Source organism: Ovis aries, chromosome 21, assembly GCF_016772045.2.
Source record: "Ovis aries strain OAR_USU_Benz2616 breed Rambouillet chromosome 21, ARS-UI_Ramb_v3.0, whole genome shotgun sequence".
NCBI lineage: Eukaryota > Metazoa > Chordata > Mammalia > Artiodactyla > Bovidae > Ovis > Ovis aries.
In genome coordinates, this window is record NC_056074.1 from 36392124 (window position 1) to 36416175 (window position 24052).

The 24052-nt window shown below is 50.3% G+C and overlaps 2 protein-coding genes across 5 annotated transcripts in view; one reads left to right on the plus strand and one right to left on the minus strand.

Moving 5' to 3' along the window:
• DDB1 (damage specific DNA binding protein 1) overlaps window positions 1–10777 on the minus strand; it is a 26613-nt gene extending 15836 nt beyond the window's left edge. For both annotated transcript variants that reach the window (XM_004019581.6, XM_060404011.1), the window contains exons 1-10: window positions 10589–10777; window positions 9239–9387; window positions 8068–8184; window positions 7502–7723; window positions 5325–5439; window positions 4317–4414; window positions 3462–3620; window positions 2776–2859; window positions 2090–2206; window positions 1387–1489 (exon numbers count right to left, since the gene is read on the minus strand). In XM_004019581.6, the coding sequence (XP_004019630.1) occupies window positions 1387–1489; window positions 2090–2206; window positions 2776–2859; window positions 3462–3620; window positions 4317–4414; window positions 5325–5439; window positions 7502–7723; window positions 8068–8184; window positions 9239–9387; window positions 10589–10649 (1225 nt within the window). In that variant the 5' untranslated portion in view covers window positions 10650–10777. The remainder of the gene's footprint in view (window positions 1–1386; window positions 1490–2089; window positions 2207–2775; window positions 2860–3461; window positions 3621–4316; window positions 4415–5324; window positions 5440–7501; window positions 7724–8067; window positions 8185–9238; window positions 9388–10588) is intronic.
• A 138-nt stretch (window positions 10778–10915) lies between these two features.
• Window positions 10916–22621, plus strand: TKFC (triokinase and FMN cyclase). Of its 3 annotated transcripts, none has more exons than XM_027959919.3 (18): window positions 10916–11219; window positions 12368–12483; window positions 14392–14581; window positions 15534–15644; window positions 15719–15900; window positions 17185–17263; window positions 17544–17633; window positions 18243–18277; window positions 18354–18438; window positions 18525–18614; window positions 19251–19367; window positions 19690–19809; window positions 19971–20108; window positions 21049–21155; window positions 21259–21362; window positions 21479–21512; window positions 21619–21708; window positions 22077–22621. In XM_027959919.3, exons 2-18 carry the CDS (start codon window positions 12481–12483, stop codon window positions 22236–22238), a joined length of 1737 nt encoding a protein of 578 aa, XP_027815720.1. In that variant the 5' UTR covers window positions 10916–11219; window positions 12368–12480; the 3' UTR covers window positions 22239–22621. The 3 variants fall into 3 exon arrangements, with proteins under 3 accessions (XP_027815720.1, XP_027815719.1, XP_042094127.1); XM_027959918.3 differs by having other exon boundaries at window positions 10916–11007; XM_042238193.2 differs by lacking the exon at window positions 14392–14581.
• The last annotated feature ends 1431 nt before the right edge of the window (window positions 22622–24052 follow it).

The window sequence follows — 24052 nt, forward strand, 5'->3', positions numbered from 1 at the left end:
GACCCAAACTTATCTTTTCTCAAATGACTCTAGTTATCCCAATACTGTTCATTCAAAAGAATCATCCTTAGCTTACTGAGTTGAGATACCGCCCCTATCCTACACTAAAGCCCCATATACAATTGTGTCTATTTCTGGACATTTGAGTTTGCTCATGGGACTCCTGCCTATTTGTGCACCAAAACCACACTTTTAATTTTTAAGGTTTAACAGTCCTTTTAATATCTGGTAGGACTAGACCCACCTCATTGTTCTTTTTTAAGTTTTTCCTATCTTTCCTTGTATCTTCTGCTTCACATTTGGACTTTGACTTGTCCAGGTCAAAGAAAAAAAAAAACTTGATATTTTTTATTGAAATATATTTTAATATAAATATCAAAGAGAGAAAAAGCTTTATAATATTAATTTATAAGACCTTACCATGTCTTTTTTATTTGATCAATCTATCCTTTCAATCCTTTAAGAGTATTTCAAAGTTTTCGTTAAATAAATTTTGCACGATTCTTGTTAAAACTTATTCCATGGTATTTTATCTTTTTATTGCTATTGTAAATTGCCTCTTTCCCTCTACTACACCTTCTAACTGACTGTGTTTTTACATGAAAGCTATTGATTTCAGTACATTAATTTTATATCCTACCTTAATGAGTTCTTACTGTCTCTAGCTATTCAATTAATTCTCTTGACTTTTGTAGTTTTATGATCTCTTCCTAATTCATATATCTTTTTTAAATCTGTTCTCATCTTATTTTTTATATTCTAAATTATTTTTTTAAGTTGTGTTGTATATACTACTTTGAATTAATTTTTGCCTTATGAGCCAATCTGATCATCCACTTCTTATAATAGGTGATTTCAGCCTGTTTACATTTACTGATAGTAGATATCTATCAGTTACTCATATAGATGTTTGACATTGAGTTCTATCATATTATTTTAGGTTATGTCTACTGTTTGTATACTAAAAAAGTCTTTCGCTATGTAGTCTGTCTTTGATCTTTTTGATCATTAGAGTTCTCCTGGAATTTAGGAAGATTTGTACTTCTGTTCTAGAAGTTACCTTTGATATGTACCTCGTTCTATGACATTCTCAGTCTCCTCTTTCTTTAGGGATTCTATCAGTTCCCTTATATAAACAACATTAAATTTTCCACTAAATTGCCCATTCCTCTAATCCATTATCCAATTTTGGTCAATATCTTTTTTTTCTAAGTTTACTTTGAAACCTTTAAATACATTTAAACTTCCACCGCTTATCTGGCATTAAAACTTTCTTTTTCTCTTCATTTGATTTGCATTCCTCTAGCTCCCAAGCGTCTTCATGACATGTAATGAGGCCAAAGTCACTCAAATAAGATCTGCATCCTATGTCCACCAAAAGGCTACCTTTGATGCCTGGCAAGTCAATGCTGGCATGCTCGTGGATTCCAATTCCGTTCCGGATGATTCGCAAGGAACCTTCCTTGAATGCCCCAGAGCAAGTGACCAGCTGCAAGTAGAGAAAAGGTTTCTAAATAACCCCCTCCAGAGATGGGGCAACTAGACTGATGCTCAAAAAGTAAACAAGGTGTACCTAAATCCAAGCATCCCCTGCTGGGGAGCTAGGTTTGAGGATGCAGAATTAGCAGAAGGTAACCTCCAAAGTGTCTCAAATTTATCAAGCAAATAGGGCACCCTAGTCCAAGAAGCAAAAGGGTCCTACCACTGCTCCCAGCAAACTTGTTTCCTTCCTAGGATCCTAGTTTACTAGAAAGTACACAGGATCTGGGGGCAGACACACTTGCCCTTTAGTAGTTACATGACATTGGACAAGTTGTTTAATCCTTCACAGCCTTAAGTTTCCTCACTTCTGAAATAGCCAAGAATCCATATCTAAAAGGGTGCTGGGGTGATCAGAGATAATGTATGTAAAGTGCCTGGCAGACCAAGATAGGCACTCAATAAATGGCAGTAATTCTTGCATTTTTGGAATTAGTGAGTGAGGCTCTCAAAACTTATCTGCAGTGCACATTCCCCATTCAAGCTAAGCAGACCCAGGACACAGTTTGAGTGGCCATACCAACTATCCCTTTCCAGGATGACCCCTTACCTGTCCCTGCCCCTGCCTCTCCAGGTCCACAACACACATGTCCACAATGGGTCCTAAATTGGTAAAGGTTTCCATGGCCACTACGTAGGAGCCTTGTTCATTGCTGTCAACATTGAGCTGAAAAAGAAAGAACAACTTTAGTCTTAGAACACTCCAGATGCACCCTAGAGAGATAGTTATCATCCAAAAGAAACTCAGCCCTACTAGGTCTGCCTTTCCTGTGCCCTACTGGATGCTTCCAGAAGGGAAATGCTGACTAAGGGACATGGGTATCCTACAGGTGACCCACTAACCAGCCAGGAATTTCTAATCTGGCATCCCATGGATGGATTTCAGAGGAATAGTTTGGAAATTAATGTAAAATGTTTGCATGCATTTTCTACAGAGACGGCTCAAATTCTCATATTCTAGAGGGGATAAAGTATATTAGACTATGATCTATTTGAAGGCAGAAGCTGGGTCTTGTTCACCATTGTATCCACAAAACCTAACACACTGCTGAATGAACATTTAGGACAAAAAGCTCATCAAGGTAGGATGCTACATCAATCAAGCAAAATGGTGTATAATAGGGATATGGATGAACTGAAGAAACTCTGAGTGGCACCAAACACAGGGGGAAAACTTGATGAAAAAGCAGTGAAGACTGCAAAATAGAAGCCAGAAAGAAGAAAATGCCTTCTCACCTTCACAAGCTGGGAATCACCAAGGCGAGAACCGACAAACACAACACCATTGTCAAGGTACGTCAAGCACTCGGCAATAGAGGTCTAAAAGAAAATCAGTAGCATGAAAGACACCAGAAAGTACTTCACAAGGGATCCAGACACCATCCTATGCCATCTCTCAGACCTGTGCCTAGAGAAACAACAACTGCAGCCATGGTCCCCAAAATAAGTCTCCATTTCAAATCCCCAGGTAACACTCAATGAACGTTTCTAAATCCCTGAAGTGTGTGACTCTTCCTTTATCGCATCCCTATAGTCAGAAACATATGTAATTTGTCTTGCAGGTGTCTGATCTAAACGACCATTTTAATCCCAACAGCTCCAAATAGCTAGAGACCTCTAAAATTCACTGAGTTGCTCTTAACAGTGCGATTTTGGAATGTCCTCCCATAAATGAGTATCAGCCCTAGATTAACCTTTAATTCTGTAGTGTATCTTTCTGTTTCTCTTTTTAATCCTTGAGCTAGCAGCCCACTGCTTGTGAGATTCTCTAGAATCTACTCATTCCAAAACTAACTCCCACAGCAGGACTGAGCATTTGTTATTCGGTGTCAACTCATGTAATTCCCAGCTGCAGTTTGGGACCACATATCTGGGGTCACCAGGCACCTAGCAGAATGTAAAAGAGTCGGGACAAGGCCCACCTCCCCAAGGAGTTCCACACGGAGATCCTTGAGGGTGACGGTGCCATCCATCTGTTCCTCCTTCTCCAAAAGCAGCATGAAGAGCCGTCCTTCCATGTCTCCCAGCAGATAGCGAGAGCCATTGGGGTCCACTCGATTGTGACACACAATTGTGCTTTGCTGCCAAGAGGGAAGACACAGTCATTAGATATAAAGCATCTTCCACACCAGACAGTAAACTCTAGCAGACCATTCCATTTACCAAATCCAGTCACTTCATGAGCAAGGAATCCACTCAAGTCACATAGGTGACCAAAAATGGGGACGTTTGATTTTTGAGGACAATGTTCTAAGGAGCTCAATATACTTAACTGTTTACTCACATATTATTCTACTGGAAAACAAATATATAGAAGAGGAAACAGCTGTAAGTATTCCCTGGACTACGCTATCACAGATTTTGTTATTTAGCCTCAAAAGATAAAAAAGCATGTAAGGCTTCATTTTTATGATTCAATATTTTAAGGTGAATATTTTTATGACTAATGTTTTAAGTCTATATGTATTTTTCACTTTATTATTTTACATGCTTTGTGCTCTGAAGACTTTAACATTCAGTAAAATTACCCGAATTTCTCCTTTCTTCAGATTACACCAGTGAATAGAAAGGATAATCTGAACTTTATTCTCTCTCCCTTAGTTAGCAAGCAAGCTCTTTGTTAGCAAAACCAAGCCAATCTCTCTGTACTCCCAGTGACCGACACAGTCTCATATACACAGTGAATGACGTGACAGTTATGAATCCCCTTCTGACCAATGAGGGGGGAAGGAGGGAGAGACAAACAGAAGGAAAAAAAGGAAAGGAATGCTGCTCACCTTAATGATGGGAGGGGCAATTGCCAGGTATTTGTCACCATTGTGATACGTGATGGACTCCTGTCCAATGATGATGGCACCTCCGAAGGGCTCAGGGACTGCAGGAGAGAGGGCAGCATTAGAACGCTGAGCACCCAGAATCTGCCAAACCCTGAGGCAACTTAGGCACTGAGCCAGTTATCTCTGAGGCGAACTGGAAGATAATCATTATTTTAGACATCAAAGTCCAGGGAACACGATAACCTTTTTCTGAGATTCCTGTCTTAGAAATTGTAAGCTGCCCACTCTGTACTCCTGATAAATATTTCTACTGCCACTCTTTTGAAGTTCACATGGCCTGAAGGGTGGGGAGTCTTCCCAGTGTTCTTCCATATGCATTCTGCCCCTTTCTCTTCTAAACGTCTGATCCAAAAGTTTTTACTTTTCCCCTTGTTCGTTAGCTGAACTTGCCCCATTATCAGGGTTACCATACAGAAGAACCAATCTGCACTTAAGACTTTTAAAATTTCTCTACCGGGTAAAACACACAACAATGTTGAGGAAGGATATAGGATAAACAGTAAAGAGACCTGGACTTCAGCCCAGGCTTTGCCAGTGAGGTACAGGCACAGGCAAGTCCCTCGGCCCTGTTTCCTCATCTGGGAAAAAAAGGAACCAGATAAGATAAGCATTACTGCCTCTTCTGGATTTTAAAAATGTTTGCCAACAATAAAATGAGACTATTTTCCATGTGCCACTTGGCAAATCAATCTCATTGTTTTAGTTAAACCCACCACTGCAAAGAAAGGAAAACTATACTTTGAGGGGAAAGAGTGAAAAACAAGACAATCTTGAAGATGGAAATGCAAAAAGCAAAGAGAAGCACATTTACAGAGAGGAGACATAAGGGAGGGGTGAACAATGCGTGTGCTCAACAGCACTGGAGCACGGAAATAAAGGGGCAGAGAAGGTGGGGAAGGAACAACAGAGAACTGGGGCAGGGCCTATTTCCTACATCCCCCAACAAACCTGCAATCACCATGGAAGCTTCAGCTTCTACGTTTTCCTGTTTCCAAGGGCCCTTATTGAACTCCTTCTCTCGGAGAGACACCTCATAGGTTTTTACATGCCGCCCCTGAGGGTCCTAGGTGGGGAAAGGTAGAATCATTAGTCCCTTGGAAGGGTGAACCCTGGGCTGGACAAGGGTCCTGAAAGGGACAGCACTGGACGCTCCTGTCACACCGGCCTCCCCATCCTTATCCATGAGCATGCTGACAGCCACCAGCTGGGCTTGGGACAGTCTGGGGAGACTGCAACTGAGGCCAACTGTTTCTAACAATGAAACCAACAAAGAGATTTAAAAAGTAGAAAAATGAACATGTCACACTGTACTAACCACTAGAGAAATATAATGTGCATATACGTACATGTGTGTGTATTTGTGTGTGTGTATCTCCTCTATTCCTTACCTTCAAGGAACTTACAAAATAGCTAAAGAGGAAAAACAAACACATTGAGAAGTGAAATGCATTTACAAATTTTAAAACTTTGTTTGACACACTCTCAGACGCAGACTGACAGGGCGGCAGCAGAAAACAGAGCAAGCAGCCCCTCTAACGCTGGTCGCAGCTTCCGACCCTACGTCACCAACACCACCGTCCCCTCCTTTTTCTGAGCCGTGACTCACTTCAGACCTGGAACCATCGAAGTCACCTTTCAGAGACTAAAGGAGCTGGCCTGGGGCCAGGGGAGAGCGGCCGCATCAAAGGCCGGCGCAGGCTCTGGGAAGTTATGGGAGGAATCCGACAGTGTGTTTCAAGGCAGGGACCACATCTCAATCACGGCTATAGCTCCTGACCGCACTGTGCATGACTACCTTTCACATGGTATTTTCCTTTTTCTGTTATCTTTTTATTTTGGCCACGCCGCGGGGCTTGAAGGATCTCAGTTCCCAGACAAGGGACTGAACCCAGGCCACGACAGTCAAAGTGCTAAACCCTAACCACTGGACCACCAGGGAACTCCCTCAAGTGGCAGTTTTCAAGCTAACTTTTGAGCACAAAACAGGAGAAAAAAATAATTTATAGCTGATGAGGATTTTCCCAGCAATGAAAAGGAGTAAGACTCAACGCCACCATATGTTCAAGATGGGGTTTGGATTTGGGTCTCCATTTCCCACATATGGAAATGAAGCTCATTCACAACTGGCAGCCCTGAGCCTGCCCAGAGTCAGTCCTGAATAACCAACATCAATGTCTTAATGACTGGATATTTACAAAACTGAAGAAGGGAGAGAAATCCTAAGTTTTTATTTCAGCTCTGATATTTAATGTGTTATAAACAAGATTAGACAAAATCTCCAAAGCTGGTTTCAACCTATTCAAATGAACTATATACCAACCAGGATCAAAGCTGTAGTGCTCAGGTGACATTAAGAAATATACAAAAATACATCAGTATTTCCAATACTTAACACAGCTTTCAAAGTGTTTACATGCCCACACACAGTTCTTAAGACTGGGACTAAGCTTCCTTCCAACATTTATTCAAGCACATGCCTACTGAAATAACCTCATGCTGTATGGCCCTTTGTTAAAAGGCTGAGATTTTACCAAGATACAAGCATGTTAGTCTGGTGCTCCGCCACCCTGCCCCCACCCCCACCCCCTCAAGAGATCTGGCCCAGAGAACAGCTGCCCAGGATCAGCTCTACAAAAGTTTTAGGCACGGACTAAAATAGAAGTCAAGATCCAGCAGTCACCAGAAAGTTGCATGCTGATCAAAGTGTACTTCTTCTTGGAAGACACATAAAGCATCCCCAAGACATTTTCTCACTGCATGTAAGGGCGATTTCCAGATCATTTCTCTACAGCTAAATTTTAATAATCCCCTAGCATGCCAGTAAGTGACAAAGTATAAACTGGGTCACCCTACACAATCTCCGAGGCGCACAACCAGAGTGTAATCTCAGGATTAAAGCCTGCTACAAGCCCCTGACTGTTTCCTGCCTCCACAATAAGTACTACTGTTCTCAAGGTGCAACCAAAACCTAACACATACTAATTGCATCATTCAAAACATTTCAGGACAAATACATTAAACACTTCTGCCCATTCTACCATGAAATCCAGACATTCTGATGAACAAAAATGAACCTGCCACTGTGCCAAACCACACTGCTGCTCCCTCTCCTCCTGCTCCAGTACCTGGTAGACAAAGCAGATGGTAGGTGCTTGGCAACCATATAAGAACTTGACGTCGATAACGTGCAACTCCTCCAGGCGGATGTTAAAGGCCTTGAGCTCTTTATTGTCCCGGTCTAGTGGAATAACCTTGAACAGGCCATCATAGAGTCGCAGGCCAATCATTCGGCACTCGGGGTCAATGATGCCAATAATGCCCGTCTCTGAGGGGCGGCCAATTCGGTCCTGAGAAATAAAACTGGGGTTAGGGAAGAACCTCAACACCTAGGATAACGGAGAACACGGGGTACCACCTTCCCAGGACGACTTTAGCAGGATTGGTAGCAAAACGAGTGCCATCTTTTTGACATGCCAAGCAGCCCAAATGTCAGTGTGGGCTTTTTTGCAATACACCGAATCTCAATGAAGTATTATTACCTACCTTATCCCTTGGATTCTGAGTAATAAAAGTGTTTTCTCCTTGTTTCTCTAACCACACAGAGAGAGCTGCCCCAGCACTTCAATTTCCTTCACCAAATCATGACAACCCTACCTGGAAAACTCTCATCAGCCTGCAGCAGCCACCTCACCTGCACATTGCCATGAGCTCGAGTTATGATGTCAATGCTCTCGCCACTCTGCTTATACTCCAAGATGCAGGCATTGTACTTAGCTGTCAGGATAAACAGTAGGTCCTTGCTCTCCCCCTGGAAACCAACATCATACTATCAAAATAGATTTCTTTTGAAAACAGGAATACCTATCTAGACTTTCATCATTCCCTAAGCATATGAAATTCTTCAAGAATTTTCTTTTCTCCCTGAAAAACCTCCACGGTGAGCATGTATGTTAATAAACAACATGAGTTTACACACCCTAAGGGTGTGTACAAAAGGTCAAAACTGAAGCTGGTCAACATTTAGTCCACTTTCAAGATTCTGTATCTCTGCTCTACAAACAATGTATTCATCTAGTTCCATGTCAGCTAATCTCAGTTATTCCATTCAAATTCTGAAAGATGACTGTAACGCCTCCTCTAATCCCTCCCAAGTACTTGGAAAAAAGAAAAAAACTGTGAACAAGGGAAACTCAAATGCATCTACCAAGTCTTTCTTACTTATTAATACAGACCCCACAAAGTGAGTTTTTGTTCAAAGGGTTAGAATTTAAATTTTGAACCCACTGCTTTCTTATCAGATTCAATAAACACATAATGAAGCAACATGGTGGCTATTTTGAAGAAAGCAGCTGGGTTATAATAATGATAATAATTCGATGGTAACTGGCGACAGTGAATGCTCATTATGTGCTAAGTGCTATTCATCTTCACAATAACCCAGAAGACTGGATACTGTTATCCCCATCTTGCAGATGCAGAAATAAGGCTCTGACAGGTTAGGTGACACCCAAAGTTAGATTTAATAAGGAATAAAGTGAACTGCCCTAACTCCAGAGCCTACTCCCTGAATCACTATGATGGCCCACAGGATGGTGACCCACATTTCAAACTGCTTTCATATCCTCTCCTAAAGAAGTCAACTTGATAAAATAAATTTTTTCCGCAGTGAATTTCTCCTTTTATCTCTTGAAACTTATTAAATAAGAATATAAACTGAAATCTGCCATTCAAAAAGAGAAAAGTTTCTCTCCTAGGCCTTATTGCACCCATCCTAAACGAGCAATGATATAAAACAACATAAACTCAACTACAACCAATAGTTCTCCCCTTGTTGCTGGGCCCAACCAACCCAGAGCACTTACCTTGGGCCTGAAAAGCTCCATGACAGCAATCTTCCCATACATGCCCACCTCTTTGACGGGCCGAAGCCCCTCAGCAGTGACCACATAGATCTCTAATCTCGTATTTTTGGCAATCAACAGGTTCAAGTCTTCCGCTGAAGTAAAGTGTCCTGCAAGAACAGATCCTCTAATTTTTGAAGCCAAAGCACTAAGTAATCCTATCACTTCTACCTAAAACCTCCTGAATTCTCATTTACTTCACATATTTCTCTGGCTCCCTCCATTCTTTCCCTTCTCAACAAATCCTCAAAGAGTCTCACTCCATACGTTCAAGAAAGCTACTTTCTTCATCAGACTAAAAAAAACTAGCCTGGGCCTAAGAGCAGCATGTCCTTCAACTGACAATGACTGTGAAAACCCTTCAGATGGCTCTGTGCCCTCGAATTTCACTTTTCCCATTGCAGTGGCCGACTCATCCTCTAATTAACAAGAGATGCTGGGGAAAGTGTTCCTCTCTTGTCAGTTCCTTAGTTGGATTTTCGCAAAACCTTTACCAAACAGACCAGATCAAACAAAGAGAATTCTCAGAGCTTCACCTTAAAATATTGCTTTGTTTGTCCCGCCTGCCCTCCCTGCAATCTACCACAACCCCCTCCACACTCCTTCACCGTCTCCAACTCTCCAAACAGTAGTTTTCTTTTGGAATCATGACTAGAATTTATATAAAAATACAAGCTTGAGAGCTTCCTATTGCTGAAAATTTGGTTCGAGATGATTATTCCGGGGTTCTGGACATCTGTGTCCTTAACAATTCTTGCACAAACAAACAAGGCAAGCCCAGCACTGGGCTGGGCCATTCTAAACCCTCTTCCCCAGAAGCTTCTTCTTGTAAACAACAGCCTCAGGCAAAGCGGACTCCTCTCTTTCGCCTAAGTGCGGACACTCTTCACATCCCTGCACCTCCCAGGCTCTCCCACTTGAAAATTCGTGCCCCCAAATCGCCATCACCACCGCCCTTTCGCGAGGCCAATCTCGCGGCTCAAGCAACACCGCACAATCAACTCATACCCCACTCTCTGTCCCACTGGGCCCGTCCCTGTCCTCGAGGCCAAGTGACCTCCGAGAACGAAAGTGGACCCTCAAAAGCAGCTTTGCTCCCCTAAAGGCGCTTACTCCCCTAAAAGGAGTGTGTTTAGACAGCTTCTTTGAAGTCGGGGACTGCGGGAGGTCCTTCCGCAGCCAGCGCCTTTCATTCCCCGGGCCCGGTCCTGGCCGCGGGCTTGGTGGCCACCCGGGGGCCGCGGGCTTCCCTAGGCCTCGGTTGCCCCCAGCTCCCTCCCTCGCAGGGGTCTCCTGCCCTGGCAGCCTCACCGGTCACGCAGCCGTTCACGGCGGTGGGCTTCTGTGCCGTTACCACGTAGTTGTACGACATGTCGAGGCCTGGGGCAGCCCACTGGGACTCAAGCGCAACGATAGAGAGATAGACACGAGCGAGAAGACTGGGATCCCCCACCCGCGCGGCGAACTCCACTGCCGCTGTCTCCGCCCCAGAGACACGTTGCAGGCCAGAGCGACCGGGGCGCGGGGCATCACGGGACGGCCTCACCTGGCCTCTTGGAGGACTCAAGGCGCCAGAGGCGGCCAACCAAGGAAGGCCCCGCCCCCTGAGGCCCCGCCCATTCTCTACCGCCGGAGCTTGGAGTACCCGGATGAGGGCGCCCCGTCGCGAGTCTTTCGGTACCGGTGGCGGTTACTGGAAAGGCTGACCCGGACGAGAGCGGGTCGCAGAGGTTCGCCGACTCCTCTTTCTTCCCCGGAGCTGACCCGCAGACCTCATCCGTAGTCCGCTCCCCTCGCCCTTCCCCAGACCCGGTCCACATCCCCTTCTTAGCTCCAGAAGCCCTCGGGGCTGTTCCCTATTTTGGAACCAGAAGATACTGCAGAGGCCCAGAGAGGGGAGGAAGGTGACATCAATTTGTGCACCTCCCAGACTAGAACCGAGGTTCGTACCTCCCTAGCCTTCCCAGTATCTCTAAACCCAGCCCTGCCTGATCCTAGAATGACCAGTCACTCCATCTCACCTGGCGGGCGTCTGGGGGAGGCACTTAGACTGTCCCTTCTCTCCTTTGAACTTGTTTGTGTTTGAAACTTTGTGTTTCAAGGTCCCAGCAGACCACTTCTCCAGCAGAGTTAGTGCCCCCATGGTCTGTGCAAACTCAGACCTCAAACACGAAACCAGAATTTCCCTGGTGAGAACCTTAGTGACCCAGGAAAGCAGTCAGTTGGCCCTGCAGCTTGCAAGCCACTCCACATCAGACAGGCTCTGCAAGGAGTAGAAGGAGAACCACGTGGCTTGGAGCACCTGCCAGAAGGCTGTAGAGGAAGCTGCCCCCATTTTACAAATGAGGAAGCTAAGGCTCAGGCAAATTGGTTTACCCAGAATCCCCTAGGAAATCAGAGGCAGAGCTAGGTGCTGAGGCGGGTGGGGATTCTTTCCATTGCAGAAAGGTGCCTTGAGCTCAAGACACCTCTGAACCTGGCTGAACCAAAAGGAGCTAAAAGGTCTTTGTGATTTACATATGTGATTTCCCACACCCAGGACTTTCAGCCTTGACTTTGGAGGCACTGAATTTATCAGTGGAAAGAACACAGGATTTGTAGAGAAGCTAAACATAGGTTTGAATCCTGGCTGTTGTTGGAATGGCCTTGGACACATCACAGAGCTTGCTGGGTCGGTTTCCCAGGAGGAAGATAGAGCCACAGACTCAGCCATCTCCTTCCTGGTGAGGTGCCAGCACTGACAAGAGCAAGTCTGTGAAGATCTTTAGGAACATATTCACTGCCTGTGTGCCTATGTAATAGATGAAGTTACTCTGTGGGTAACTTTGCCCCTTGGTGATAAGGTGGGCACCACTCCTGAGCATAAGGCAGACGTGTGTCCAGCATGGATCTATCAGCGTTCTGGCAGCCAGGTGCAGAATGTGAACCTTGGTCAGCCCCAAACTCTTCTCCATCCCCAGCTCACATTCTAGAGTTTGGACTTAGATCAAAGTCTAGGGAAGCTCCCTAATTACCAGGGTGCTGGAAGCATGACTGTGCCAGTAGGCTGCAAGTGTCTTCAGCAGTTCATGTTGTACCCACCTCTTGCAGATTCTGCTTGCCATCTTCACTGTGCTCAGACCTGATTGCACCCACGGGATTGCCCATCTGCCAGAAGCTCAGTGAGACCGTGTGAGGCAAACTTCCTTCAGAGCCTCCCCATCATGGTGAGTCCCATGAGGGCCAGGGCAGAGGAAGGGCATTGTGGGCTTGGGGCAGTAGGTGTGTCAGCCCTGGGCATGTTGCAGTTCCTCACTCCCTGACCAAGAGATGTTGCTGCCTCCTGAGCTTAACAGAGAGAGTTATCCTCTGTCTCAAGGCCTGACTTCCCTTCATTTCCCAGCTAGGCCCAGCCCCGTCTGTGGCTGCAGCCTCTGAGTCCCTCCAAGGCCCACATGGCCCTGGTCTGGGTCATGCGTTTAGAACATTAACAGCTACCTACTCTGTAACAGACACTACCAGACACAGGAGTCCAAAGGAAGGACCTGTTGTGTCTTCCTGAGCCTTGGGCGTGTGTGGGCTTGTGGGATCTACAGTGCAGGAGGCTCAATATGCCCCTCGGCATGCCCCAACCTCATTCTAGGACTGATCTGAAGCAGAACAGCCCTGGGCAGTTGTTGTGAAATCTCTTAGTTGTGTCCAACTCTTTGTGACCCCACAAACTGCAACACACCAGGCTTCCCTGCCCTTCACTGTGTCACGGATTGTGCTCAAACTCATGCCTGGGCAGACCTGGGTTCAAGTTTCAGCCTACTACTAACCAGCTGTGTGACATTTTACCGAAACACGACCTCTCTGAGCCTTTTTCTTCATCTGCAGATTAGTCGATGGGGTGTTAAACAGACCAGGATCCAGGGGTCCCACATTTGCCTGTGGGAGGCAACTTTCCTTTCTTCTTCCATCCCCTCAGGCCACTGGGAGCCACAGATGGCACTGGCCCCTGACCTCTCCACTGGCTCTGGTTTGGGAATGGTTGCAAATCCCAGGCAGGGCGGACTGTCAGGGATGGCAAGGGGATCCATTCTCAGAGGGTGGTGGCGTTGGAGGTTGGGCTTGGAATTCAGACCCACTCTCAACTTCATTGCACATATTCTAGTCCCTGGCAGGCTCTGGGAGCCACAAGCCCATGCCTTCACTCGGGCAGAACGTCTGCCACTCTCAGCCTCCCTTCAGCCCCTGGGGAAAGCAGCATGATAAAGCCAAAATGGAACTAGCTTTGAAGCCAGGCTGACCTGGACACTTGCTGGCTTTGTGACCTTGGGCAAAGTCATATAATTCTGCCTGTTTCCTCACTGGGCTAATTTTACTCCATAGGGTTGTTGGAAGGTTGAATGAGATGTGCTTGAAAACGCTTAGAATCAGATCTAGAATGAGGTCTGGCTCACTGCCCTGGCCCACCCCCGACCCAGAAAAGGCCAGAGTTTGCGTGAAAGAACCAAGTTCCGCAGGACTTGGAGAAGGCTCAGCTGCAGGCTGCCCTCAGGCCACCAGGGGGCGCTGGCAGCCCGGCCCTCTCTGATCCTAATTGGGCACCAGTTTCACTGTTTGGGACAAAGGCATGAGCCACATGGAGCTCTTTCAGCCAGCTCCAGCTTTTCAGAGCTGGCAGTAGAAGGGACTAGCTCCCTTTTATTCAGTTTTTACTGTATAGGGGGCATACCCTGTAGTTCATTAAATCCCTGTTTTGCTGAGGAAGCAGATGGGTGTGGGACCTGTCTGGCCCCCACCCCGGGACAGGAGCCCCAACCTGGGGCTTCTCCTCCTTTGACAAAAGGCTGTTGAGCCCCAGTTATTTTTGTGTACTGAGGACTCCAGTCCCCCCATTTTCTCTGTATCAAAGCCGTTCTTCAGGATAAATTCAAGCCACAGGTTAGGCACTGAAGAAAATGTCACAAATTATGAAGTCATAGAAACATCCACCACATAAAATGATGCCTAATTCAAGGAACCACTGTTCCCTGGAGTTCCTGGGCAGGTATGGGCTAGGGGTGTTAGTCACAGCAGTGTGGCTGGGCAGGACAGGGGGTTGTCCCTGCCAGCTACACCCAGAACCTCCTCCTGCTTCTCTCCCACAGACCTCCAAGAAGCTAGTGAACTCAGTGGCAGGCTGTGCCGACGACGCTCTTGCCGGCCTGGTGGCCTGCAACCCCAGCCTACAGCTCCTGCAGGGCCACCGCGTGGCTCTCCGTTCTGATCTGGACAGTCTCAAGGGCCGCGTGGCCCTACTGTCGGGTGGGGGCTCTGGCCATGAGCCTGCCCATGCTGGTGAGCACCCTGAGCAGAGATAGGGGGTGGGCACTGGGCAGAGTGGACGGGGGCTGCTGGGAGATCTTTGGTGCCATTAGGAGGTTCAGGATGGAGCCTGGCTGAGAGTTGGAAGCCTGGTGTTGGCTCTGGCTCCCCGCTCCCGTGAGCTGTGATCTGGAGCCGGGCCTGGCCTCGCTGTGCCTCAGTCTCTACGTCTGTAAAAGCACAAGGTTGGGCCAAATGATCTCTCAGGCCTTTCCAGCTCTGAGTGTCAGTGATTTCACAAATCCTCCCTGCCTGCCAGGCCCAGCTGACCTGCCGTCTCCTCCTCCACGAAGCCTTCCTGACTCTTCCAGCCTAGAGCAGTATCCCTCTTCTGAATTCCCAGCCTGAATTTTCACATTCAAAGTGGACTGTCCTGGATTGTTTCCTGTTTAGTGCCAGGCATGTGGACTTTCACTGAGAGCTCAGGGATGGGGGTGGGGGATGAGGAGGAATAGGGACCAGGCTTTTGTATCCTCTGTATCTTTCCTGCCTCTCTGGCGAATTCATCCATCCATTCAAACATTCCTGAGCACCTGTGCTTGGCACTGCCTGGCCACCAGGGGCGCAAAAGTGACCCAGACAAACGAGGTACCTGCCCTCATGGAGCTTCTGTTCTCCTCTGGGGAGACAGAAACCAGGTAAACACACAAATGAAAGAGATCATTTCAGAGCTTGTAAGTGAGGTAGGGAGGGCAGGAGAGCAGGATAAAGGAGCAGTGAATAGCTAGGGATGGAGTGAGTGACTGTTCAGTTGGGAGGCTGGGGAAGACCTCTCCAAGGAGATGAAAGATCTGTGGAGCGTGACCCAGGTGCTCTTCTGCAGGAGGCACACAGTAGGGCTCACCAGGGCATGAAGCCCTGAGCCCCAGGGCCTGCAGGCACAGGTCCCCACCCAGCATCCTCTCCCCACCTCTCTCCATCACAGGTTTCATAGGGAAGGGGATGCTGACGGGGGTCATTGCAGGAGCTGTGTTCACCTCCCCGGCAGTGGGCAGCATCCTGGCGGCTATCAGGGCCGTGGCCCAGGCGGGCACAGGTAAGCCTGGCCTGTAGGAGGGGCTGCTGTGGGGAGGGCAGGCTCTGATGGGGCCCTGCTGGCTGTTCCCGCAGTGGGGACCCTCCTTATCGTGAAGAACTACACCGGGGACCGGCTCAACTTTGGCCTGGCCCGGGAGCAGGCCCAGGCGGAGGGCATCCCTGTGGAGATGGTGGTCGTCGGGGACGACAGTGCCTTCACCGTCCTGAAGAAGGCAGGCCGGCGTGGGCTCTGTGGCACAGTGCTCATACACAAGGTGAGGGTCCCCTCCTGGGACCCTAGCCCTTGGTTTCCAGGCTGCACCCAGCGCCAGACCTTTCCAGTCATCTGTCCCGCCCCCCAGGAAGCCACTGCTTCCCCCGTGCTCCCTGATCCAGGAAGGCACCCCCATCCCCATAACTAGCTCAGCCCAGGTACAGGCTTTCATCCTCCCAGCCCCTTCCTTGCCCTCCCCCTACCCGACCTTCCATCATCTCATCCTGTGGCCCTACTCCCCAGGGCCTCCAAACATACCTCCTCCTCCAAGCCCTGCCCTTCCTGTCTTAGCCTTGCTTTGGTCTTGCCTGCTTGCACCCAGGTGGCTGCCGCTGCCTTCTCACCTGGCTCCCCTGCCTGCTTCCTTCCCGCCCCTGCCCCAATCTCTTCCCCATACCACCCCAGAGGTGTCTCTTAACAGTGTGTCTCTGACCAGGCTGTTCAGCTACAGAAAGCATACCCAGGGTTCCTAGGGTCAGCACAGGCTTTCCGGTCAGGTGCCCACCACGCTCTTGCCCCTCCTACCTGGCTTTCAAGCTCCTCTCCCATTGTTCCTATGGTCTCCTCATCCTCCATGAACACCGGTGCCCTGTACTACTGGGCTGTGGCTCACCTTTGGGGCTTTGCTGATGCTGAATCTTTGGCCTTGAAAATCCTTCCACTGTCCAACCCCCCTTTAGCCTGGCTAACTCCTGCTATTCTGTAGAGACCCGCACCTGCTGTCTATCCTTCTGGAAGGCTTGCCCTCTCACCACGCCAAGCAGGCTAGGACCCCCTGCCTTCAGCGTTCCCATAACCACTACCGTGAACTCCATCATCAGATTCATCACCTCACATGAAACGTTCAGTCTGTGCTGTCTGTTTCTCCAACCCCTCCCCAGACCAAGTTCCTCCAAGGTAGGGACTATGATTTAGACACCTTTTCCCCTTTTCAGCACATACTAGATGCTTGGCAAGAAGTGGGTGGGTGGCCAAAGTGAGCCACAATACATATGTCATGGAGAAAGGACTCTGGACCAAGAGTTGGGAAACTGGCCACCAACTGGCTGTGTGACATTGGACAAGCCACCTCCCCTCTCTGGGTCCATTTCTCCATTTGTAAAGTTCCTCTGGCTCTGGGATTCTTAAGAGTCCTGGCAGTTGCCCTGAATACGGCGGGCCAGGTTGATGCGGCAAGATGAAGAGGTTCCCTGTTTCCAGCTAGAAGCTCAGCCCCAGCCTGTCTTCTGCCTGCAAGTGGTACAGTGACCCCTTCCCCACTGGGGGCCTGTCTCTGCGGGCACAGGTGGCGGGTGCTCTGGCCGAGGCAGGTGTGGGACTGGAGGAGATCACAGATCGGGTGAGCGTGGTCGCCAAGGCCATGGGTGAGTGCCAGCTCAGGGCTCGGGAAGGGCAGGGGAGGTCGAGGCCCACCTTGGACCAGGAGCAGGTTCCCCGAAGCAGCACAGGAGGCCTCCCAGGGGCTATGGGAGGGTTTCCTGGGAACAGCAGCTTTGGATGCGTGAGCAGGGCTTCTCTTCCATCACTGAGATGAAGAGACCGGCAGCCTGTATCAGTGAAGAGACTTCCGAGCTTGCTGTTGCCCAGCTGACGCCTGACGCAAGGAGCAGAGCAGTCATCCCCTTCATAGCTCATTTCTCGTAGGAACCCTGGGAGTGAGCTTGTCCTCCTGCAGCGTGCCTGGTTCCAAACCCACTTTTGAGCTCTCAGCTGATGAGGTGGAGCTGGGCCTGGGTAAGCTTGTGACCCCTTGGGCTCCCTGGGTTTTTCCAGCATTTTCTACCCTGGGAGCCATCTACTGGGTCCTGTGTGCTCACATGGAGCCGTTGCCTAGGGGCTCTGAGGTTTTTTAATTGGGCCCATGAGGCCGCTCTGGCCCAACCTGCCTGATTTCTACCAGCCATTGCCCTCCGCACCCAGGGCTTCGTGTCCCGTGCACCTCCTTGCCCGTGTTCCCACCATTCTCTGGTACCCACGACCCTGCCAAGATGCAGCCCTTCTTTCAAGGGCAGTTCTGGGGCCACCGCAGCTACAGAACTTCCCCTCTTCCTCCCCTGTGCTTCCAGAGTTACGGGCAGAGGCCTCATGTGGACTCTGACTGCCTCTAGTTAGGCTACTTCCCTAGTTGGAAGTTAAGTAAAACTCTGGCTCTCTGCACCACCAAGCCGTAGCTCGCAGAGAGCAGAGACTGTGTACGTTTCACTATTTTATGTCCCCCAACCCCACACTCCCCAGATACACATGCCTAGCCTAGTGTGGACCACTTAGAAAATGCTGGAGCAGAATAAGCTGCGCAAATCCCCAGGCTCCAAGCGGGTCAGCAGTGCTTGTGTCTGTCCACAGGGATCCATGGGGAGGCTGGCGTGCGCCGGATAAAGGTAGGTGGCCTCCCCAGCACAGGCTAGCCCGAGACCAGGGCCCCCGACACAGCTCACTCCCGGCTCCCCGTGACAGATGGCGCCTGCCGACGAGATCGTGGCGCTCATGCTGGACCACATGACGAGCTCCTCCAACGCGTCCCACGTGCCTGTGCAGCCCGGTGAGGGACTGTCACACTGTCTGCCTACCTTGCCTCCCCCCTGGAAATGGGGCCCAGAGTCACCTGGGTGTCGTGTCCACCCACAGGCTCCTCAGTAGTGCTGATGGTCAACAACCTGGGTGGCCTGTCATTTCTGGAACTGGGCATCATAGCTGACGCCGCCGTCCGCTCTCTGGGTGAGCCCCACACTGGAATCGGACCTCCTGACCCCCGAGCTTCCTCCTGCCCGCCCTTTGAAGCTGGATGTAAGAAAGGCACCTGAGATGGAGCCTTGCAGTGATGGTCCAGAGCACAGGCTGTGCAATCAGAAGAGCCCGACTTAGATGGCCGTCTGCCACCTACTTGCCAGGAGTCTTGAGCCTGTTGCCTGGTCTGTAAAAAGAGGGTGGTAATAGTAGCTGCCTTAAAGGGTTGTCATGAGGATTGTTGTTTAGTCGCTCAGTTTGTCCGACATTTTTGCAACCTCATGGCCTCCTCTGTCCATGGGGTTTCCCAGGCAAGAATACTGGAGTGGGTAGCCATATGAGATTTAACACACTTAGCAAGGACATGGAACCTGGTAAGAAGAACCCAGTAACTGAGACCTGTCGTTACTCATCTGCCCGCATAGAAGGGACGCCTCCAGGGTATATGATCATTCAGGGTATCTTTAAAGGAAGCCTTGAGGAAATCTGACCGGCTCCCTGCTGACCTCAGGGCCCCAGCTCCCAAAGTCCTTGTTTTTCTCTTACTCTGTTTCTTTCTCTGATGCTCTGGGGGAAACTGCCCAGAAGCACTTCCCTTCCTCACACTCTCATGCTCTGGTACTGCAGAGGGCCGTGGGGTGAAGATCGCCCGTGCCCTAGTGGGCACCTTCATGTCAGCTCTGGAGATGCCTGGCATTTCTCTCACCCTCCTGCTGGTGGATGAGCCCCTCCTGAAACTGATAGGTGAGACCTGAAAGCTGGGGTCAGTCAAACCAGGGCTCCCTGGAGCTGGAAGGAGCCAACTCCATCAGGGCTGACCATGACAGTTAGGACCCTGTGGAGAGGCCCTTTCTGGCTTCCCCAGCCTTCCCCAACTCTCACTTGACTCTGGAGGAGTTGGAATTAGGCTCCTCCCCCAGGGGCCCTCATTTCCCATGTACACAGTCAGCACTCATTACCACTTACTGCGGTGGAGGGAACCAGGCCACCAGGTGGGGAGTCCAGGCCCTACTTGATCCCCGGCCAGCCGACCCGTCTCTAAGAAGAGTCATCCTGCTGTCCCCAGATGCTGAAACCACTGCCTCGGCCTGGCCCAACGTGGCCAAGGTCTGGGTGACTGGGCGGAAGCGGAGCCGGGCCGCCCCCACGGAGCCCCTGGCAGCCCCTGACTCCGCTGCTGCAGCAGGTAGGGGCCATGTTCTTGGGGAGGTGGCCCAGGCATTCGGCCTGAGGCCTAACGGCTGCAGTGTGTGCAGTGGGGCGTGCAGGAGCCCTGGCGCCTGCACCTGCACTCTGGTCACATTCAGCTGTGAGAAGAGCCTCTCTCCTGCTGTCCTCCCTTTGCAGGTGCAGCCTCGAAGCAGACGGTACTTGTGCTGGAGCAGGTGTGCACTACCCTCCTGGGCCTGGAGGAGCATCTGAACGCCCTGGACCGCGCTGCCGGTGATGGGGACTGTGGCTCCACCCACAGCCGTGCAGCCAGAGGTTGGTGCCAGGACCCCCCTGGGGCAGGAGACGGGTGGTACGGCACACTCATGTGGAGATGGCAGCATTTCATGAGTCAGAATGATTTCAAAAGCATTTGGAGTACTCACATGGGGCTGGCAACTATTATTTTGCCAAAAGAGGTCGTCACAAACTTAGCGTGCTTTTCACCTGTTTTCATAAAGAGATACTTCTAGCACTGCAAATGTAGGAAAGTTGTCACAGAATAAAATCTTCACAGTAAATAATAACTTTGAAAGTCACTCAGTCATGTCTGACTCTTTGCGACCCTATGGACTATATAGTCCATGGAATTCTCCAGTCCAGAATACTGCAGTGGGTAGGCTTTCCCTTTCCCAGAGATTGAACTGAGGTCTCCAACACTGCAGGTGGATTCTTTACTAGCTGAGCCAACCACAAGGGAAGCCCAAATAATAACTTTAGATTATCCTAAAGGGAAACTCATGCCCTTACTCTTTCTCAGCTTACCCAGACGAGGCAAAAGTTCTGAATTATCCAGCGATTATCTTGTTCAATCAAGAAAAATATACTTAGTGCTCACCATGGGTCAGGTGCTGCCCTCAACTCTATGGATACAATAGCTGGAAAAACATTAAAATCACTGCCCTTGTGGCTTATGTTCTGGTAGGAAAGAAAGACCATTAACAAGGTAAATCAGTAAAAGACAAAAAAAGAGGAAAGCGAGGAAGCATCATCGCCTGCTTAGTGACCACCAAGGTCGCCATCGGTGACCTGTCCCCGCCCCTCTCCAGATGCAGCAGGACAGAGAGGGGCCCGGGGAGTCTCTTCATGTTGCTTCCCTCAGCCTCTCCTAGCGCCCATTCCTCCTGCCTGGCAGTGAGCCCTGGGTACTTGGTTGAGGTCCAGGCAGACAGGAGGGAAGGTCTCTGAATTCCTTGCCATCTCTATCTGCCTACAGCTATTCAGGGGTGGCTAAAGGAGGGCCCACCCCCAGCCAGCCCTGCCCAGCTACTGTCCAAATTGTCCTTCCTGCTACTGGAGAAGATGGGAGGCTCCTCAGGGGCGGTGAGTGCCAACAGCCCCCAGGGGCGGAAGGCTGACACAGAGGGGTTCTGTGTTGGCCAAGGCGCCAGGCCAACACCGTGCTCAGCATCCTGGTCCTCCCCAGCTCTACGGCCTGTTCCTGACTGCAGCGGCCCAGCCACTCAAGGCCAAGACTGACCTCCCAGCCTGGTCTGCTGCCATGGATGCTGGCCTGGCAGCCATGCAGAAGTGAGCCAGGGCCCAGCGCCCCAGACCGGGAGTGGGCTGGGGGTGGTGGTTGATGTCACCCACCCCCAGAGTGGCGATAGCCTGTGGTGAGCCTCACTAGTTCTCTTCCCTGCCAGGTACGGAAAGGCTGCCCCAGGTGATAGGACTATGGTGTGTATCTGGCCCAGGCCTTCCCCCTTTTGAGCGTAGAAGCCCTGAATGCCAGTCATAGTGTCAGGGCCTAGCCTCAGCCCCTCTCTTCCCTCCCCCTGTCCAGCTGGATTCTCTGTGGGCAGCAGGACAGGAGCTCCAAGCCTGGAGGAGCCCAGGGGCCAATCTGCTCCAGATTCTGACCAAGGCTGTCAAGGTGAGTGAGACTGGGCCCAACCACCCAGGGAGACAGACTCAGAACCACCAGGCTCCCATCTCCGTGCAACCTTGAACAAGTTCATATCCTTTCTGTACTTCGCTTTCCTCCTCTGAAAATGGAGAATACCTATCTCAGAGGGTGGCTGGGGACTAGAGAGATACATAGGGTCCCAGCAATATGTCTGGTACATAGCAGGCCCTCAGCAAATGGTGTCCCCTTGTCCCTGCTAGTGGTGGGTGGGCAGTGACCTCTCCACCCTGGTGACTGTGCAGAGGGTCCTAGCAAAGCTGGGACCCCAGGGTCCATGGCAGGAAGGAAGCCTGATGGCTCCTCTTTGAACCTGCTCCCACACCCCCATCCCTCAGAGTGCAGAAGCCGCAGCCGAGGCCACCAAGAACATGGAAGCTGGAGCTGGAAGAGCCAGTTACATCAGCTCCGCGCGCCTGGATCAGCCAGACCCCGGGGCGGTGGCAGCCGCGGCCATTCTGCGTGCCATCTTGGAGGTCTTGCAGAGTCAGGGTGTGTGAAGGCCTCCATGGACCTCAGGGCCTCTCTCACTGCTTTCCCCAGCAGCCACTGTCACTTCTGCCTTCTGCCGTCCTCCCCTCCCTCTGGCTCTCAAGACCTGTCTTCTGCATTCAACAGGATCTCCTCAGCCAGCCTACAGATCTTCCACTGCAGCACCTGCAGGCCCAGAGTGGGTGTCAATGCATTCTCCCTCTTCAGTCCTAGGGTCACCGGGCTCTGCCTCCAGTCAGTTCTGAGCTTTAATAAGGCTTTTCCCTGGGTGGCAACACAGCCTTTAACTGGTGATGCTAATTTGGTTTTGAGACTCCCCGTGAAAGGTCTTCTGCACACGAACTGAGCCAGTGTGGAAAAGCCAGCCAATAAACCACACTGAAGCAGAAAAGCTGTGCTTCCTCTGAAGGACCTTCATCCAAGTGTGTGAACAAGTGGGCCCACTGATGCCCTGAGGCTCAGAGCTCAGCCCCCATCTCCTCCCACCTGAGGCCCGAAGGCAGGTTCTGTGCAGGTGGGCCAGCTCCACTGGGACCCGCAGTCTGTCCTTCCGGTGCACACACCACCCCAGACGGGTGTGCTTTTCTCAGCTCTAGACTAAAAGAACTCACAGATTCTTCAGAAATCAAATGGGCAGGTGTGTCACCAAAAGGAAAACAAATCACCAGACTCTTTTAAGGATCAGCAGAATAGAAACCATGGTTAGGTTGGCCCCATGTCTCCAGAGCCATCACAGACAGCCCCAGGGGGGGCAGCAGGAGGGCCTGTGGGATCAGCATGGTGCCTGGTGGAGACACACAGCGCACCCCTGACCCCTGCTTGGCACGGGGGCACAGTTAAAGCCATTGGTGTGACTTACTTTAGACACTGACATGACCTTGAATCCTGGTCCTGTTTCAAACTAGCTACACATAAACTCAGGCCTATTTAGCCTCTTAGAATCTAAAACCAAGACTGGTACCCACCTCATAGGCACGTGTGCTGAGTCACTTCGTGTCCAACCTCTTGCAACCCCACGGACTATAGCCCACCAGGCTCCTCTGTCCATGGGATTTTCCAGTCAGCAATACTGGAGTGGGTTGCCATGCTCTCCTCCAGGAGTATCTCCCCAACCCAGTGATCGAACCTGCGTCTCCTGAACTGCAGGCGGATTCTTTCTGCTGAACCACCAGGAAGCCCCATAGGCACACAGAGGATTCAAAGGAACCAGCGAAGATAAAGGGCCAGAGACCATCCAGATGCTCACTGGGGGTTGCTAGCATCCCATGTCTGCATCCAGCTCCTTCCAAGTCCTCTGCTCCACCACTAGGTGGTCCCAGCTCGTCACACTGGGACCACTTATTTTGCCCAAACGACTTGCAGGCTTCAACACCTTGGCTTCCCCTTCTCTGCCCAGGGTCCCCCACCCATCAGACACACCACGGGTCGCCGGTCATAGGCACAGTGATCGGTGGGCACAGGTACACATGCCCAGCAGCTGGGAAGGAAACTCTGGCCTCAGACACCTGGCCTGTGGATCCCAACTCTGCCACTGCCTCGCTGGGTGACCTCAGGCAAATCATTTAAGCCTCTCTGAGTCTTGTGTTCCAGAAAATGAAAGAGGAAACAGCTCCTTCCTGGTAAGATAACCAAATCCTCAAAGGCTGTTTACTTTTAAGGACAAGTTCAGGATCCCAGAATCACGTGCAATTGCAGGAAAAGAGTCATGTGGACCTTTGGTGCCTTTGGGTTTGTCCCTCCCCAAGTCTGAGGGTCAGAACTAGCCCATGGCTTCTGCAAATGGCCCAAGCTCACGTCACAGTGTCATTTCAGCACAGAAGCC

Coding starts and splice junctions, on each gene's coding strand:
- TKFC (XM_027959919.3), top strand. Junction 17,264..17,543: donor CGTGGTCGCCAAGGCCATGG/GTGAGTGCCAGC, acceptor CATTTCTCGTAG/GAACCCTGGGAGTGAGCTTG. Junction 19,810..19,970: donor TGACTCCGCTGCTGCAGCAG/GTAGGGGCCATG, acceptor CTCCCTTTGCAG/GTGCAGCCTCGAAGCAGACG.